The 14,592-nt window shown below is 42.2% G+C and overlaps 1 protein-coding gene across 1 annotated transcript in view; it reads right to left on the bottom strand.

The window, feature by feature from the left end:
* The window catches only part of nr3c2 (nuclear receptor subfamily 3 group C member 2), a 139,064-nt gene extending 128,262 nt beyond the window's left edge, over nucleotides 1-10,802 (bottom strand). Inside the window, exons 1-2 of the mRNA XM_015390848.1 lie at nucleotides 10,406-10,802; nucleotides 5,858-7,681 (exon numbers count right to left, since the gene is read on the bottom strand). Of these exons, the coding sequence (XP_015246334.1) occupies nucleotides 5,858-7,662 (1,805 nt within the window). The 5' untranslated portion in view covers nucleotides 7,663-7,681; nucleotides 10,406-10,802. The remainder of the gene's footprint in view (nucleotides 1-5,857; nucleotides 7,682-10,405) is intronic.
* Nucleotides 10,803-14,592: the final 3,790 nt, after the last annotated feature.

Below are 14,592 nucleotides of genomic sequence, written 5' to 3' on the forward strand. Positions count from 1 at the left end.
GCCCGTCTATCACCAACATAGGCCAATCAGCTAACCAGTATTTTCGCCCCTTCCCAAAATTACTTCAACGGAAGGTTTCCAGATGGATATGCGACCCCTTTAAGTTATTTCAAAGCAGATGTATTAACTCTGAACAGCAGAGAAAACAGTGCTCTATGAGCATTAGCTTGGTGGAAGTAAAAGTTTTACTGTTTAGAAAACCACGGCAACCTTCTGGAGAGAAGCTGAGATTTTCTTTTTTGCATAGTTGTTACAGATTAATTCATTCAATAAATTTAAATGCATTATAAAAAAAACTGCTCCTCCAGTAGCAGTTGGTAGGAGATAAAGCTTTATTTTGTTTGTTTTTTTATGTTGTGAAAGAAACAGCTGTAGTAAAGCTCTAAACCTGAACCCTAAAACACAGGAGGATGGCTTTTTCTGCTGAGGCACTTTACTGTTATCAGCTTGGTTTCAGCAGCTCGGCACACAGACTTAAGGGGTAATAGTGTTTATAGTGCAATTTATCCCCATATTTACTTTTAAATGCAATATAGTCTGGAGTGCCTGAAATGTCACAGTTGCTGAGAAACTCTCACATCTGCAACAATTATGCATCAATAAAGTCAAAGCTGAACAGCAGTTAGCATTCTTCTACAAATGATTGTTTTCACCAAGATGCAAAAGCACACGTTTAGCACAAGTTTTTTCATTATTAAATGGTTTAATATTCACCATCCAACAGGGGAGTGTTCACTTTTAGTGAGACGTTGGTCTGTTTTTCACCTTCAGCTACAGGATCTGACCCACAGCGCTAAGATGCAGCGCCCGTTCTACAGTCAGGAACACCTAATGCACCGGAGGCCCCTATGCATGCCTGGTGTCCAGAATCTAATTGGATATTAGCATCCAACAGTCTCTGAATTAATCAAATCATTTCCATCCATTAATTTACTGGAGGAACATACAATTAAAGTCTTGTTAGTGTTCTCTCAGGAGGCCTTTTTATCCCTCAGCAGAACATTGAGAGTTGGCCACAGTCCAGTCAGAAGCATTTCTCCAGCTCAAATCTGATACTTCACTGCCATGTCAAGCCGCAGAATCTGGTTTCGGGCAAAGAGAAAAGAAAAAGTAGTTCGCTGTTTTTTATTTCAATGGCTAGAACAGATTTTTTGATGTTTTATCTGGAAAATCTAAAGCTACAAATTACATTCTCAGCTTCTGTTTCTGTTTCCATCAACTTGGACTCAGAAAATAAGAGAACAAAAGCTCCAATGTTTTAGATTCATCCGAGAGGATAAAACAATACTGCAAAAACAACAATTAGATATGTTTCAATTTTCCCTTGGATGGCTGCTATCCAAGCTGCTGGTCAGCGGTCAAATCCAGCAAAATAAGATTTTTTTTTTCTGTGTATGAAATGTATCAATAAACACTTTGAAGCACAGTTTTGATTTAAATCATCCATCGTTTTCCGATCCACACCTGCCTGTGTAGATGGTATAGACATCAGAATACATGCCTGTCAGGAATAACACACACACTGCGGAGGCAAATTTAAAGAGACTAAAAGGACAAGAGAGGATAAGGTCAGTGGGAGTAAGCTGGAGTACCTGGTGGGGATGGGACATGCAACCTGTCCACAGCTGGACAGTCCGTCCACAGAAGGACAGTCAGTCCAGAGCCAGACAGTCAGTCCACAGCAGGACAGTCAGTCCACAGCAGGACAGTCAGTCCACAGCAGGACAGTAAGTCGACAGTCAGTCCAGAGCGGGACAGTCCGCCCACAGCGGGACACTCAGTCCAGAGCCGGACAGTCAATCCAGAGCCTTACACTCAGTCCACAGAAGAACAGTCAGTCCATGGCAGGACAGTCAGTCCATAGCAGGACACTCAGTCCAGAGCCGGACAGTCAATCCAGAGCCTTACACTCAGTCCACAGCAGAACATTCTGTCCACAGCAAGACAGTCAGTCCAGAGCCGGACAGTCCGTCCACAGCAGGACAGTCAGTCCATAGCAGGACAGTCAGTCCAGAGCGGGACAGCCAGTCCAGAGCGGGACAGCCAGTCCAGAGCCGGACAGTCAGTCCACAGCAGAACATTCTGTCCATAGCAAGACAGTCAGTCCAGAGCCGGACAGTCCGTCCACAGCAGGACAGTCAGTCCATAGGAGGACACCCAGTCCAGAGCCTTACACTCAGTCCACAGCAGAACATTCTGTCCACAGCAAGACAGTCAGTCCAGAGCCGGACAGTTCGTCCACAGCAGGACAGTCAGTCCACAGCAGGACAGTCAGTCCATAGCAGGACAGTCAGTCCAGAGCGGGACAGCCAGTCCAGAGCCGGACAGTCAGTCCACAGCAGGACAGTCTGTCCAAAGCAGGACAGATCTCCTCAGGTGAGTTTTCTTCTTGACTGACTGAATGAAGACTTCTGTTTAAGGTGATGCCTTCATGATAAAACACTATGCTATCCTTCATGTTGTCTCTGAATCTCCCCATAGTTTATGTATGTTGTTCCATATTTGCCTCATATTAAAGAATGTATATTTGTTGTTTGTGGGCTCATGCCTGGTCACTTCCTGTCATCCTGTCTGACATCAGGTCGAAGCTGGATCTCATTAGGACCAAGGTGGCAGTGATCCCGTCAACATCGCTTTGGCTCCTGCCATATGGACTGCCTCCAAGGCAACGCGGCGTATCCGTCTCCACAGAGCCGCACACGCACAAACACACAGACCGCGGCCCGTAGCCACTCTTTGGACGAGTGTGCACAGCTCATATAAAGCAGGATAAACACGTCAGACCCAGAGGAGAGAAAAACCCTGATAAGGTGAAATGCAGTATAAATAAACTTGCTGTGCCTGATCCACATTTATTTAATGAAGAATTAAATAATTTCATGTATAATTTATTTGCTGTAGTTTTCCAAAGAAAACAGAAAAAAAAATCTGGTTCATGAAAAAATCTGCAGTTCCTTCAGATGTATTTATACTGCATTAACCTTCAGGCATTTTACCCCGTTTTTAACCACAAACTTTAATTCTATGATGATTGTCTGTGAAAGAGAAAAATAAAAAACTAGGCCAAGATTGGAAAGTAAAAAGAGAACCTTTCTGTCGGTGGGGGCGGGGTGTCCAGGTGTGGTACACCCTGGACCCATCAGTCACCGGGCAGAACGGAGGTACGCCAAACTGACGGCATATTCATCAAAAACAACAAAGATGGCAACATGTGTTCTTATAGATACTGTGATCTGATCCCTGAAGTATATGGAGAGAAAAAACATCATGAAATTTGCTCATTTGAATGTAATCAATAAACAAGTCAGCCAACTATGAAATAGGACATTTATTTATTTATTCATTTTCTTTTATCTTTAGCGTAATTAAAATACTAAAGATAGCATTCAATTCTCGAGACACAAATGTTTTTATATAAATCTAGAATGAAGTGATCATAACTGTTTTTAAGGAGTTGCCCATATTATTATTCCAATGACAATACACCCACGAACCGGACAAGGAGAGCGTTAACTAAATTAGTCAGAAGGCACAAGTTAACCCCAGTAGAGGTCAACCAGCACAAGGAAACGTTTTATTTATACTATCAATACATTTGCAATTTATGGAAAAGTAGAAAGATGAAGGCGATAATTAAAAGAAAGACAGAAATCCTGTTAAAACATGGTGTCTGTAAAACAGATGAGGCCAAAACTAAAGCTTGAGATCACCCTGAACACACAGTGGGGGCATCATCATGCTGAGGGGGAATGTCTCAACAGCAGGAAGAGGGAAGGAATGTTGATTTGTGCAGCTCTGCACAAAGATCTGTTAAAGACCTGAGAGTGAGCAGAAGAACAGAGCCAGAGCTCAGACTGGTGGGTTCAGATCAATCAAAGGATGCAGTCAAATAAAAACATGGATAAGTAGTTTTTCTCTTTCACAATTATGCACGGCTTGGTGTTTTCCTATCACCTCCAATCCGAGTGGGAGGCAGGGAAATGAAAATTGTGTAAGGTTTCCTCGTATCTTTCCATCCTTCCCTTTAAACAGAAACAAAGAAGGACACCAACTGACACAGAAACAATATAAACAGTACGGTCTGGAGAAGACAAGCGGAAGGCTGTGCTGATCATAGTTATTCCCTCAGAGCAGAGCTTCCTATAACCAGACCAGCAGCAGCTCCCGCTACATCCTGATTTGGATCTGAAGCGCTTTAGGTACCTGGAAGTGGTTTATGACTTTGTTTAGATGCCTTTTCCCCTTCAGCTAATAAAAATCTCTGTCCCTGACATTTCATCCATAAACTGGTGATAGCAACAAGTTTATCATCTAAACACCAACATCCGGAGCATAAAGCCTTGAAGTTCAGCAGATTTTACACCATCTGGTTTTTAGTGGTTTTATTGGTGTTGGTTTATTTTAATGAGCTGGATTATGACTGGAAAATTAACACCTAAATAATCGACTTCCTTCAAACTGGACCAGATAGACCAGAACATCTGGGCTCCGATCGGAGCAGCCAACACAGATTTTTCCTTATCCCCAACCCTTACACCATTATCACCTGTTTATAACACGGTTTGGCTACAAAAGCTGGTAATGATCAGACATTCATAATTTATAAGTCTTCCAACAGCCTGCAATAAACAACTATTTGCAGTGCAGGAGGTTTCAGCGAGACGTCCAGATAAGGAACCAATAAAATCTGCCAATATCTATGGATTGTCGACAGATAAGAGCTAAACTTTGCCTCCGTGTCGCAGTACAGTTCAGGGCAGTAACAAACAGAAATGATGTTATGTCTGCGACCTAAATCTCGTTGCGTAATCCCACTTCAAATAGTATCACAATGCATTTTATGTTGCAGTTCACAAACTAAACTAAACATCACAGAAGAAACATTCAAGAGCAATACTCTGAAATATACACTGCAGCGTTATTGAGGAAAAGTACCAACTCAACGTGGACGAAAGGTGCAAATGCTGTGTAAATACATGATTTTACATCCAGTTCAAAAGGTCATGCAAACATCCGAAAAAATAGACCAGCAAAGACAAGAATGATGCTAACATACAAAACTCATGGAAGACCAAAAATGCAGCGAAGGAGAAAGTAGAGATCAGCCAATTGGAAACTTACTGCAAACACAACACCTGCTACGAATACATGCATGATGTGAATTGTAGCTCCTTTCCTTCACCTTTCGCAAGGTCAACATTTAGAAATCTATCCAGGGAAGGGAAGGAAACCGGGCTGCTGCGTTAAATGCAGACAACCTTTAGTCGTACGGAGGTCATTACAGGACAAAAACACACATGGACAAGGCTAGTTAAAATGGGACTACAGGGCCAAAGTTAAACGTAGCATATGGCTAAAGTTTTCTGTGTGACACATGCTAATGTACACACCGTTTTATAACAGAGTACAGGTGAGGAAATAAAGTATTTTTGCCTAACTCTGTGAGGGAGGCTGTGAATGAGGCATTGTGGGAAACTGTGTAGCTCCCAGTGGCTGGAGGTGCCTCTTCCAGCCTCTTTTCTAACTCCCAGCCCTATTCGGATAGAACTTTTCATGTTGATGGCACTTTTGCATTGGCTTAAGCATCCTTACTAACTTCCCTGATTCAGATGGATCCTAAGCATAAATATCTATGGACAAAACCAACAGAAAAAAAATAAATAAATGGAATGCCATTCAGAGAACATCTGGACGAAAGAAAGAATAGTTGTGTTTGCTTTTTTCTTTTATAGTACGATCGTGCATTACCACATTATTTGCAACCCTAGGTAGCCATTAAAACTGCTCTTTGATTTTCAAGCCATGCAGGGAAGCAGAGTGGACAGAGACTCCTCAGAGATATGTTTCTTTCTCTTACCTGGACATGCCGTCGGCGATGCAGTTCTGGCCTGAGAAGCCCTCACTCCTGGCGGAGAGCGAACCCTGTGAAATCCCTGGCCGAGATTTCCAGGACTCCATTAACGCCGTTACGGGTGAAATTAGATTCAGCAGAGGGTTGGACGGGTCTCTCATGTCATGCCGTGTAAAGGACATTGTTCCTTGCGCTCCAATCTGGTAATGGAATGAGTGTCCCCCGGAATTAACTCCAACAATGGCGGAGGTGGACATGCTGTTATTCTCTTGGTAATAGCTGCCATCAGTGGGCTCCTGCTTGACCCCTTTAGACAGGATGCTGCTGGAGAAGAGGTCTGTCTCATAGCTCCCATTTACAGAGGAGACTGGGGGCCCTAAGATCCCAGAGAGACTGTACTCATCGATGTTATTTCTCAGGGACAAATAGGTGGTCTCAGATGCAGGGAAGAGACCAAGAGAAGGCGACGGCTCACCGAAGGGCTGTTGGTTCATGCAGCCCTCGTTTTTGTTTGGCTCACTCTTAATCTGTGTAATTAAAGGTGTGCTGCTCACATTACATTTGGAGCTGCCTAAACACATGCTCCTAAAGTCCGATTCAGGTTCATTCTTAATGTACTTAACCATGCCCATCTGGTCCAACCCAACACTGAATACCTCCCCGTCCACCATTTCCACTTTAGGGAACTCAAAGTCCTTGAAATCTGTGTCTCTGGTTATCCCTTCTGCTTCTGGACTGTTGGTGTCATTCTGAACCAGACCGAGCCCGCCAGCCGGACTTGACACAGGGAAGCTGACAGACGAGGGGTTCTGAGGGCTGCTGGCAGCCATAGGGCCCCCTGAGGAGGGACTGGAGAGGGACAGCCTTGCTGTGTTACTGTTATTAGCAGCGGCAGTGCAGCTGCCACCCGTGGGGCTGGAAACAGACGACCTAATGTTGCATGTGGTGCTGCAGGATGGAGGGGATCTCACACTACTCATGCTATGCGGGCTGGACATGGGGGACCTCATAACATTAAGTGGACTGGTCAGTGGGGGTGATCCAACTGTGCTGGACTCCACAGGGCTACATGTGACTGAATTCCTGCATTTGATGTTGGCTAAAGTTGCAGCACACAACGTCTGGCTTCCAGGGCTGCTGACAGATGAGCATAGTGGTCCGAAGCATGTAGGGCTGGTTGTAGATGACACCATGTTGTTACTGCCTCCAGGGCTGGAAATGCAGCTGGAGGTTTGTGGACTGCAGGACAGGGAGGACGCCAGCATTGAGGCTGAGCCTGTTGAAGTCCCGGTGATGCATTCCCTGGGAGTGGCGCCTGGCTGTTGAAAACCAAATGGCTTCAAGTTTGGGCTCTTTTTGGAGCCGCACTGGTTCTCGTCCAGCGAGCGCCCACATCGCGGATAAGGTTTCCCTGGGCTTGTGCTGCCTCCATGATGGCTGAAAGCAAAGTCCGCCTCCCTGGCAGCGTTCATATACAGACCCATAGACTCAGCCACTGTCTTGGAAAGCTCCTTGGAGTCCATTTCCTGTTTCAGACCGTGAAGGGTGTTGTTGAAGTGTGGGAGAACAAACGGCTGGTTCTGGCCGAGCTGAAGCGCTGGCTGCTCCTGCTTCTCAGCATTATTGTCTTTGCTGTCGGCTGCCAGGCTTCCAGCAGAGCAGCTGACATTGACCACGTCCATTAGGATGTCGCTGCTAGTCAGGCTGGAGTCCTCAGTGCTGCAGGAGTACTCCATTGTGCTGGGGGCTTGAGACCATTTGTTCTCCGAGTCGTTCCCCTCAAAGAAACTTTTGTATCCTTTGGTCTCCATTTCTGGCTCATCGATTCACCTGGTAAACAAAAGAGAAATGAATCATGGGTATAAGATTATCTGCATAAACTAAGTCTGAATACCCAATATGAAGTTGATGTTAAACTCCCTAGAAGAAGTTGTCGCAGGTTAGTCCTATACCCGTTAGCCGTACTGAAAGGAGGGGTAAAACAGGAAAGTGTTTTTAGCAAGTTGCCTTAAATTAACTGCTATCATCCATTGGCTCTGTTTTGTTGACTGAAGGAAATTTTTTAACTCTGATATCCGTTTAAAAGGAGAAAGCTTATAAATCTCCACTTCTGCAACCTCAAACTCCAAAATGGCTTCTCTGTCTGTTAAAATATAGTGAAAGCTGATGGAGAAGAATGTACATCACAAAGATGATACAAAGAAATACAATATAATTAACGTTTAATGCTAATAGCAGCTAGCCGGGTCCCTGAACTAAACCAAGTCATCCAGCATGGACACTTGAGGCACCTTGTTGCTGCATTTTGAGAACAAGATGCTGTTTATTCGTTTCACAATAAAGTTTATTTGTTCATTTTTTCCACAAATAAAATAAGAATTTTACTCAAATGTTGTTGCCTGGGAGAAATCCAATGGGAAATATTAATAGAAAAAAAGATTGAAATAAATAGGTGTTTGGGGTTAAGTATTAGTTAAATAACCGACTTATGCAGAGCTGCCTGCTTTTGCTTGTGAGATGGCACTTTAAAGTAAGTTCTTAATTTTGTATTTATACTTGTCCAGGGCAGAATTGCTCCACTTAAAGAGGGAATCCTAACTGTGTGACTGACTTTATTAAATCAAGACTGGATCCAGTATCAAAGCAGGCCAGCTGCATGTTTGCACCAGTAACCAGTGTTTGTATGACCTTCAACTGACTAGATGTGTATGTGTGTAAAATCCCCCCCCAACACACACACATGCCATCGTATTGAGGACCATGTGTTGACTCCCATTGACTTCCATTGATTTTCAGTCATTTTCACTTTCTATGCCGTAACCTTATAACTAACCCTAAACCTAACCATTACCAATGCATACCTTACTTAACCCTAACCGATTGTCACCTTAGCCCTAAACCTAACCATTAGCAAAATAGAATGTGAGGACCAGCAAAATGTCCTCACTTTGCAACAACTGGTCCTCAATTTGATGGTGAAATTGCAAAAATGGTCCTCACTCTGAGGGCTAGACAGGTACACACACACACACACAGCTGAGTCCAGTGTAATAAAATATTGGTGGAAGTCTATGGAGTCAGTTTTGTTCCATTATTGTTGCCTGCAAATAACGCCGTTTGTAAATGTTGTAAATGAAAGAAACAAATAAATAAATAAAACTGTCATCCAGATAGGAAACTTTGAACAACTTATTAAAACTTTTTTCTGACTCAGTTGTGTCTCTAATTTTTTCTCCCACTTTTTTCACATCTTTAATTGATATTTTTATTATTTTCAAATTTCCCTTCTTAGATTAGGTTTAAAAAAGGTCATTCTTTTAAAACTGCATTTTCCAGATGACTTTCTTTTCATTTCAAGCTCAATACAAACGGTTAAAGCCCACAATGAAAATGTTTTTTCCTCTTCAGAAGAAAGCAAAGAAAAAGATCAAACGCAATTTGGAAATAATCTAATTTGTAAAACTCAACCTGAAAAAAAAAACTGAAATTAGAAAAAAAAATAAAATTAGATGTTAAAATAATGTTTCAAATATAAAAAGAAAATTAAATTATTTTTTTTATTTTGTTATGAAATGCGCCTTAAGAACAGTTTAGCAAGGGGAAAAAACAAGGAGTGTCAGTTATTGGGTCTCCAGCAGGTGAAGCGCCTTATCGCAGCTGGAAGGGGGGGGGGGAGAAAAAGTGCAAACTGAGGGTTAATTCATCGACGTGACGTCAGCAGATCCCCACCTCAGCTGCGCCCCTATTGGACAGCTGAGTCAGAAACCCATCAGCCTCATCGGGTCACGCAGGGATTGGACCGAAAGCTGTCACTCAATAGTTCTTGCTCCTGAGACCACAACATTGCTGCGACACAACTTCTACTGTAGTTTGCAGAACCGGAGCAGCTTTAAGACTTGGACCAAAATAATCCAACAATTTGGATAAAACTCTGCAGCTGCAGGGGCTGAAAGCTGCAGATGTTCTCCATGCAAACATTTAGGGTCAGGAAGACATTAATGGTTGAGTTAAACTACCCCCCCACCACCACCTCCACCATGCACCCACTCCCACTTTCATAAACATTAGTTAACTCTCATATCTGTTACAGTAAAACAGTGGATGAATAATCCTGCAGCTCTGGGACTTTCTGCGCATCGCTCCATTTGGACGATGCGCAGAAAAGAAAACGAAATTTAACTGTTTCTTCTGTAGCATCTTAAGTTTCTTTTGCATTTTTGCAACTATGTGATAAAAAAAAACAATTAAATTATATTGTTATTGTTAAATTAGAAATTTCCAACAACCTTCAAACATATCAATGCAAAAAAATCGATTTAAAAATACTCCTCTATAAAAGATAAAGAAGCTTAAACTTCTTGTATAGTTTTTTTTTATTTATCATTATTATGGAGCAGATGGAAAGGAAAGCTTCTGCCCGGATGAAAGTTAGTAGATTTCTCTCTCTCGATAATCCGACCTGGGATGCAGGACTTTAAACATCCGAGCAAACAGCGAGCTTGTTCCCGCAGCCCATCAGCCAAATGCCCGCTGTCCACAAGGCTCCTTCCTTACCTTAATTACGACATTCAGAGTTGTCAGGTGGCTGTGTTGTTGCTGGGCAGCGATAATCCAGAAGGCAGCGGAGAAAGGACGCGCGCAGCAAAGTGAATAAACCCAAACCGAGGCGCTCTAACTACTCCTCCTGACACATCGCTGTCAGTTTGACAGCTAAACGCGCACCGGAGGAGTCTGCTGCGTATTATCTCTGGTAATCCTCCAACAGCGAGCCGCTGCTCCTGACTGGACGAGCCTCAGCGACGGGTCGGGTAACAGCGGAGCGTAATCTCACATTATGACTGTAATTTCACAGATTAAAGAATCTGGGGGGCCTGCGTTTATTTAAAAAAAAAAAGAAAAAAGAAAAGAGGAGTTATAAAAAACAAACGCAGGAGTCGGTCGGACTTGCAATCAGAGCGACGTCATTGTGCACATGGACCCTCCTACTGCAACGAGAGCAACAGAAACTCCGAGGAGCGGAGCGGAGCGGGGGGGGGGGAGGAGGAGGGGCCCCTGGAGCGCAGGTAGACCGAGGAGGCTGGAAATAGGGCACCGCTCTGAGCGCGGAAACATCCCCTCCTTCATTACTGCTCTGATTTCACTTCAACTAACACCCCCCCCACACACACACACACACACACACACACACACTGCTATCATTTAGGTTTCTCCTGTCTATCTGCCCTCTGCTCTAAAACAGCCTGTTTTACTGAGGAGGTGAGAAGGAGAACTGGTACCAGCCAATTAACAGCCAGTTTGTGCGACCCTTTAAATCCAGACACTGAACCCCTCAGCTCCTGCTTTACCTACCGCCTCCACTAGGTGGAGCAACATTTCTGTTACACCTCAGGATCTCAGCTGTTCCTTACGGAAGAGGTTTAGGGCCACTGAAAAAAATAAAAGAAAGTTAACTGATTAAAAAAATAATAATAATTACGGAAGAGGATTATTAAGGGAGAGGATTAGGGCTACTGAATTATATAAAAAAAAAAAGTTAAATGATTTTTAAATTTTATTTCAGTTTCATATGTGGAAAAAAAATCTGAACTCTGAGATTAAAGTCAGAATTCTGACTTTTCCCCCATATTAAACTGATTTTATTTTTTTTATCAGTTAACCTTTTTTATTTTTTCAGTGGCCCTAATCCTCTTCTGTAGTTACTGAACATCTCATTATAACATTGAGTTTTACATTAAGAATAAAAAAAAGCCACAAAAGTGTCCTACTGCTGATTAAATAAGAAATTTAAATGAAATTATATGACAAGTTTATTTAAAATATCTATTTTTGATTAAGTTTATGACAGTTTGTCAAAATGTAAAAAAAAAAAAAAAAAATGTTAATCCCTTTATTGTCCCACAATGGGGAAATTCACTCTCTGCATTTAGCACATCCCCTTGGGGAGCAGCGGTGTCACACAATGGGCTGCCATTGTGTGACACCGGTGGAGCAGTGTGGGGTAAAGGGTCTTGCTCAGGGACCCAGAGTGGAGGCTGTGGGGATCGACCAGGTGCAACCTTCTCAGAGCACAAGCCCACTGCTCTAACCATTCAACCAATACTACTCCATTAGGTAGAGAAGGTTGAATTAAAAGTCTCCTATTTTGGTGGTGTTAATGTAAAGGTGTGTGCCCTCCCTAAGTGCAGATCAGTAAACAGTATTTGGTTCATGAGAGCATGGGTTTTGCTCCAACCGTTTAAACAGGGCTGGTGTTTTTATTCTGAATGAACATGGGGAAGGAAAATGGACCAGTTTACCAGCCACCAATTCATAAGCCCCATTTACACTATCATTTACACTATCCTCTGAAAACCATTCCGTGCCGAGTTGGATCAGTTATCCATGCCGAGCTTGGTTCCCTACGACCATTTACACACCATGTTAGCATGTTTACCCCCCTCCTAATAACGATCTACGGTAGTACTGCTCTCTAGAGGTAAACAAGAAAACCGACATGGTAGGAAACGACGGACGTTGAGGTTCATCACACTGCTAAGCAGAATTCTCACTGGAAATCATGTGGCACGCTAGGGAAGCTAGTATTTTTATGAATGTCTGAAGTTTCATGATTAAGGAGGCGGACTGTAAGGAGATGACACGGTCTGGCCAAGATCTCCTTGTTATCTGAGAACCGAGCCAGAACTGAACCGTGCCGAGCCCGACTGATGATCTAGTACCATGCCAGCGCAGTTTTGTTGTGTCTGGCGCATTCCGGTTCAGTTGTTTACACTCCAAAGGTGTCTCGGTTACCGTGCTGGACCAATCTCAGCACCGTTTCATAAGGGTAGTGTAAATGGGGCTATTACTCACAGATCGGCGTTGTGTTACTTTGTGCTCAACACAGCAGGAAATTCTGCTCACTCCTCCAAGACACGAGTTCTTTAAAGACAGTAACTCATAAAAAAATAATAATAATTTAGAGCTTTCCTCCACTAATTGTTTCCTTTCCAGAATCATGGTAGTAGTTAAGCCTCAAAGAAGTTGCAGGAAAATAAAAGGTAAATTTTAGACATTTAATTCAGGTGTTTGCCATTAAGAAGTTCTAGTAAGTATTTGGAAACACCTTAGTAAGTTCCAGGAAGGTATCCTGTAGGCTTTGGAGGGTCACATGTGAGTTTAGGAACTTTTACAATGGAAATAAGCTCCACAAAATAACATTTAACTCTTCTGCATAGTACAGGCTGTTTTTTTTAAACACACCTATGATCAGAATGAACCACAGAGTCAATGCAGATATCAGATAAAGCACAATGTAACAGAACCTCTGTTGCATTAGTAGATTCATTTACCCAACTTCAGGTCAAGAAAATGTTTGAAGCCACTTTAATGAGTTGGCTTTCTAAATGGGAGATAAAATAGGGAGCTAAATTTGGAACTGAAACTAAAAGACAATTTAAAAGAAAAAATATATATAAATTATACATTTTAAACAATCAAAAGAAAAAAGATTTCCAACTGAAAACAAAATGATCGTTTTATAGGGGTAGTTTTTTGTTCCAAGCCACTGCCCCCTTTGTTTGGGGGCGGGGCTTAGATAACATGAGGTATGTATTCATGACAGTTGAGATACCTGGAAAAAATATTTCCACCTCTTCCATCTAGGAACTGTGGGAAATAGACATTTCTTTAAACTTTCATTAATATGTTTATGTGACTTACGGGTGTGTGCTGTCTTTGTTTTCTCTCTTTTTTTTATTTCAGATAAATGTGTTTTTCTAACAAGCTTTTGGTAACATACATCTGACATGCCAGTTTAAATAGCTTCTTTGCAAAGTTATTTATAAAGTTGTTTGTAAAGTGTGGACACAGAGCTGGTTTAATCATGTGTGTTTAGGAGCCTTATTATGCCTCAGTGATTCCTGTTCAAAATTAATTGGCTTTAAAAAGTAAAGAGTTTTGCTCCTAAAATAGTTGAAGAAAAGAATAACTTCAGTGAAATATAAACCCAGACTAGAAAACAACCTTAATAGGACTTAACAGAAAGTCCACCAGTGTTTGTTAACCGATTAAAGTTATATTTTGCCCACTTTGATCAAATCTAATCTGGAATAGTTGAGATAACCTTTAGTGCCTCAGCTGAGATGAGATCAATGAAGCTATCAAACGTAAGGAGGACTTGTGCACTAATGTAAGAAGGGCCTGTGGTTTTAAACGATACTCTGAAGTGCATCTGACTGAGTCGTCCTAACATTTCACTGCCTGCATGTCGCTGCCCTGCTAGAGGTGCAGGTTTGGTTTCACTCCAGTGACGGCCAATAGCAGCCTTAATCTCTGGAGTTGTCAGTCACATTCTGTGCTGTTTCATATGACTGCATCAGGGCCTGCAGGTTGGATTTCTATAGATTGGTTTCCACATTTCTCTCCACTATCTGGATTCTTTACATCAACCTTTAGCAAGACGCAGCAGTTAGACTAGATAAAGATAAGCAACCCTGTTGGTCTGCCTGTAAATCATCCATGAATGGGATCCTTCCTTGGAAAAAGCAAAATAATTAAGTTAGGATGGATGTTTCTCATACATTTTTCTCGCTTAAAGAAAATTTCTCAAATTTTTTTTTCATGTTTTAGACCAACACATTTTATTATCAAAGATGAAGTGCGCAAATGCATACATTAATTCTATGATGATTTAAGTCCCTTGTGCTGATCAGAGGTGTCACATAAGAAGTATAAACACTTTGTTACATTACTTAAGTAGAAAT

The sequence above is a fragment of the Cyprinodon variegatus genome, unplaced genomic scaffold, assembly GCF_000732505.1.
Source record: "Cyprinodon variegatus isolate N-32 unplaced genomic scaffold, C_variegatus-1.0 Scaffold515, whole genome shotgun sequence".
NCBI classification, from domain to species: Eukaryota; Metazoa; Chordata; class Actinopteri; order Cyprinodontiformes; family Cyprinodontidae; genus Cyprinodon; species Cyprinodon variegatus.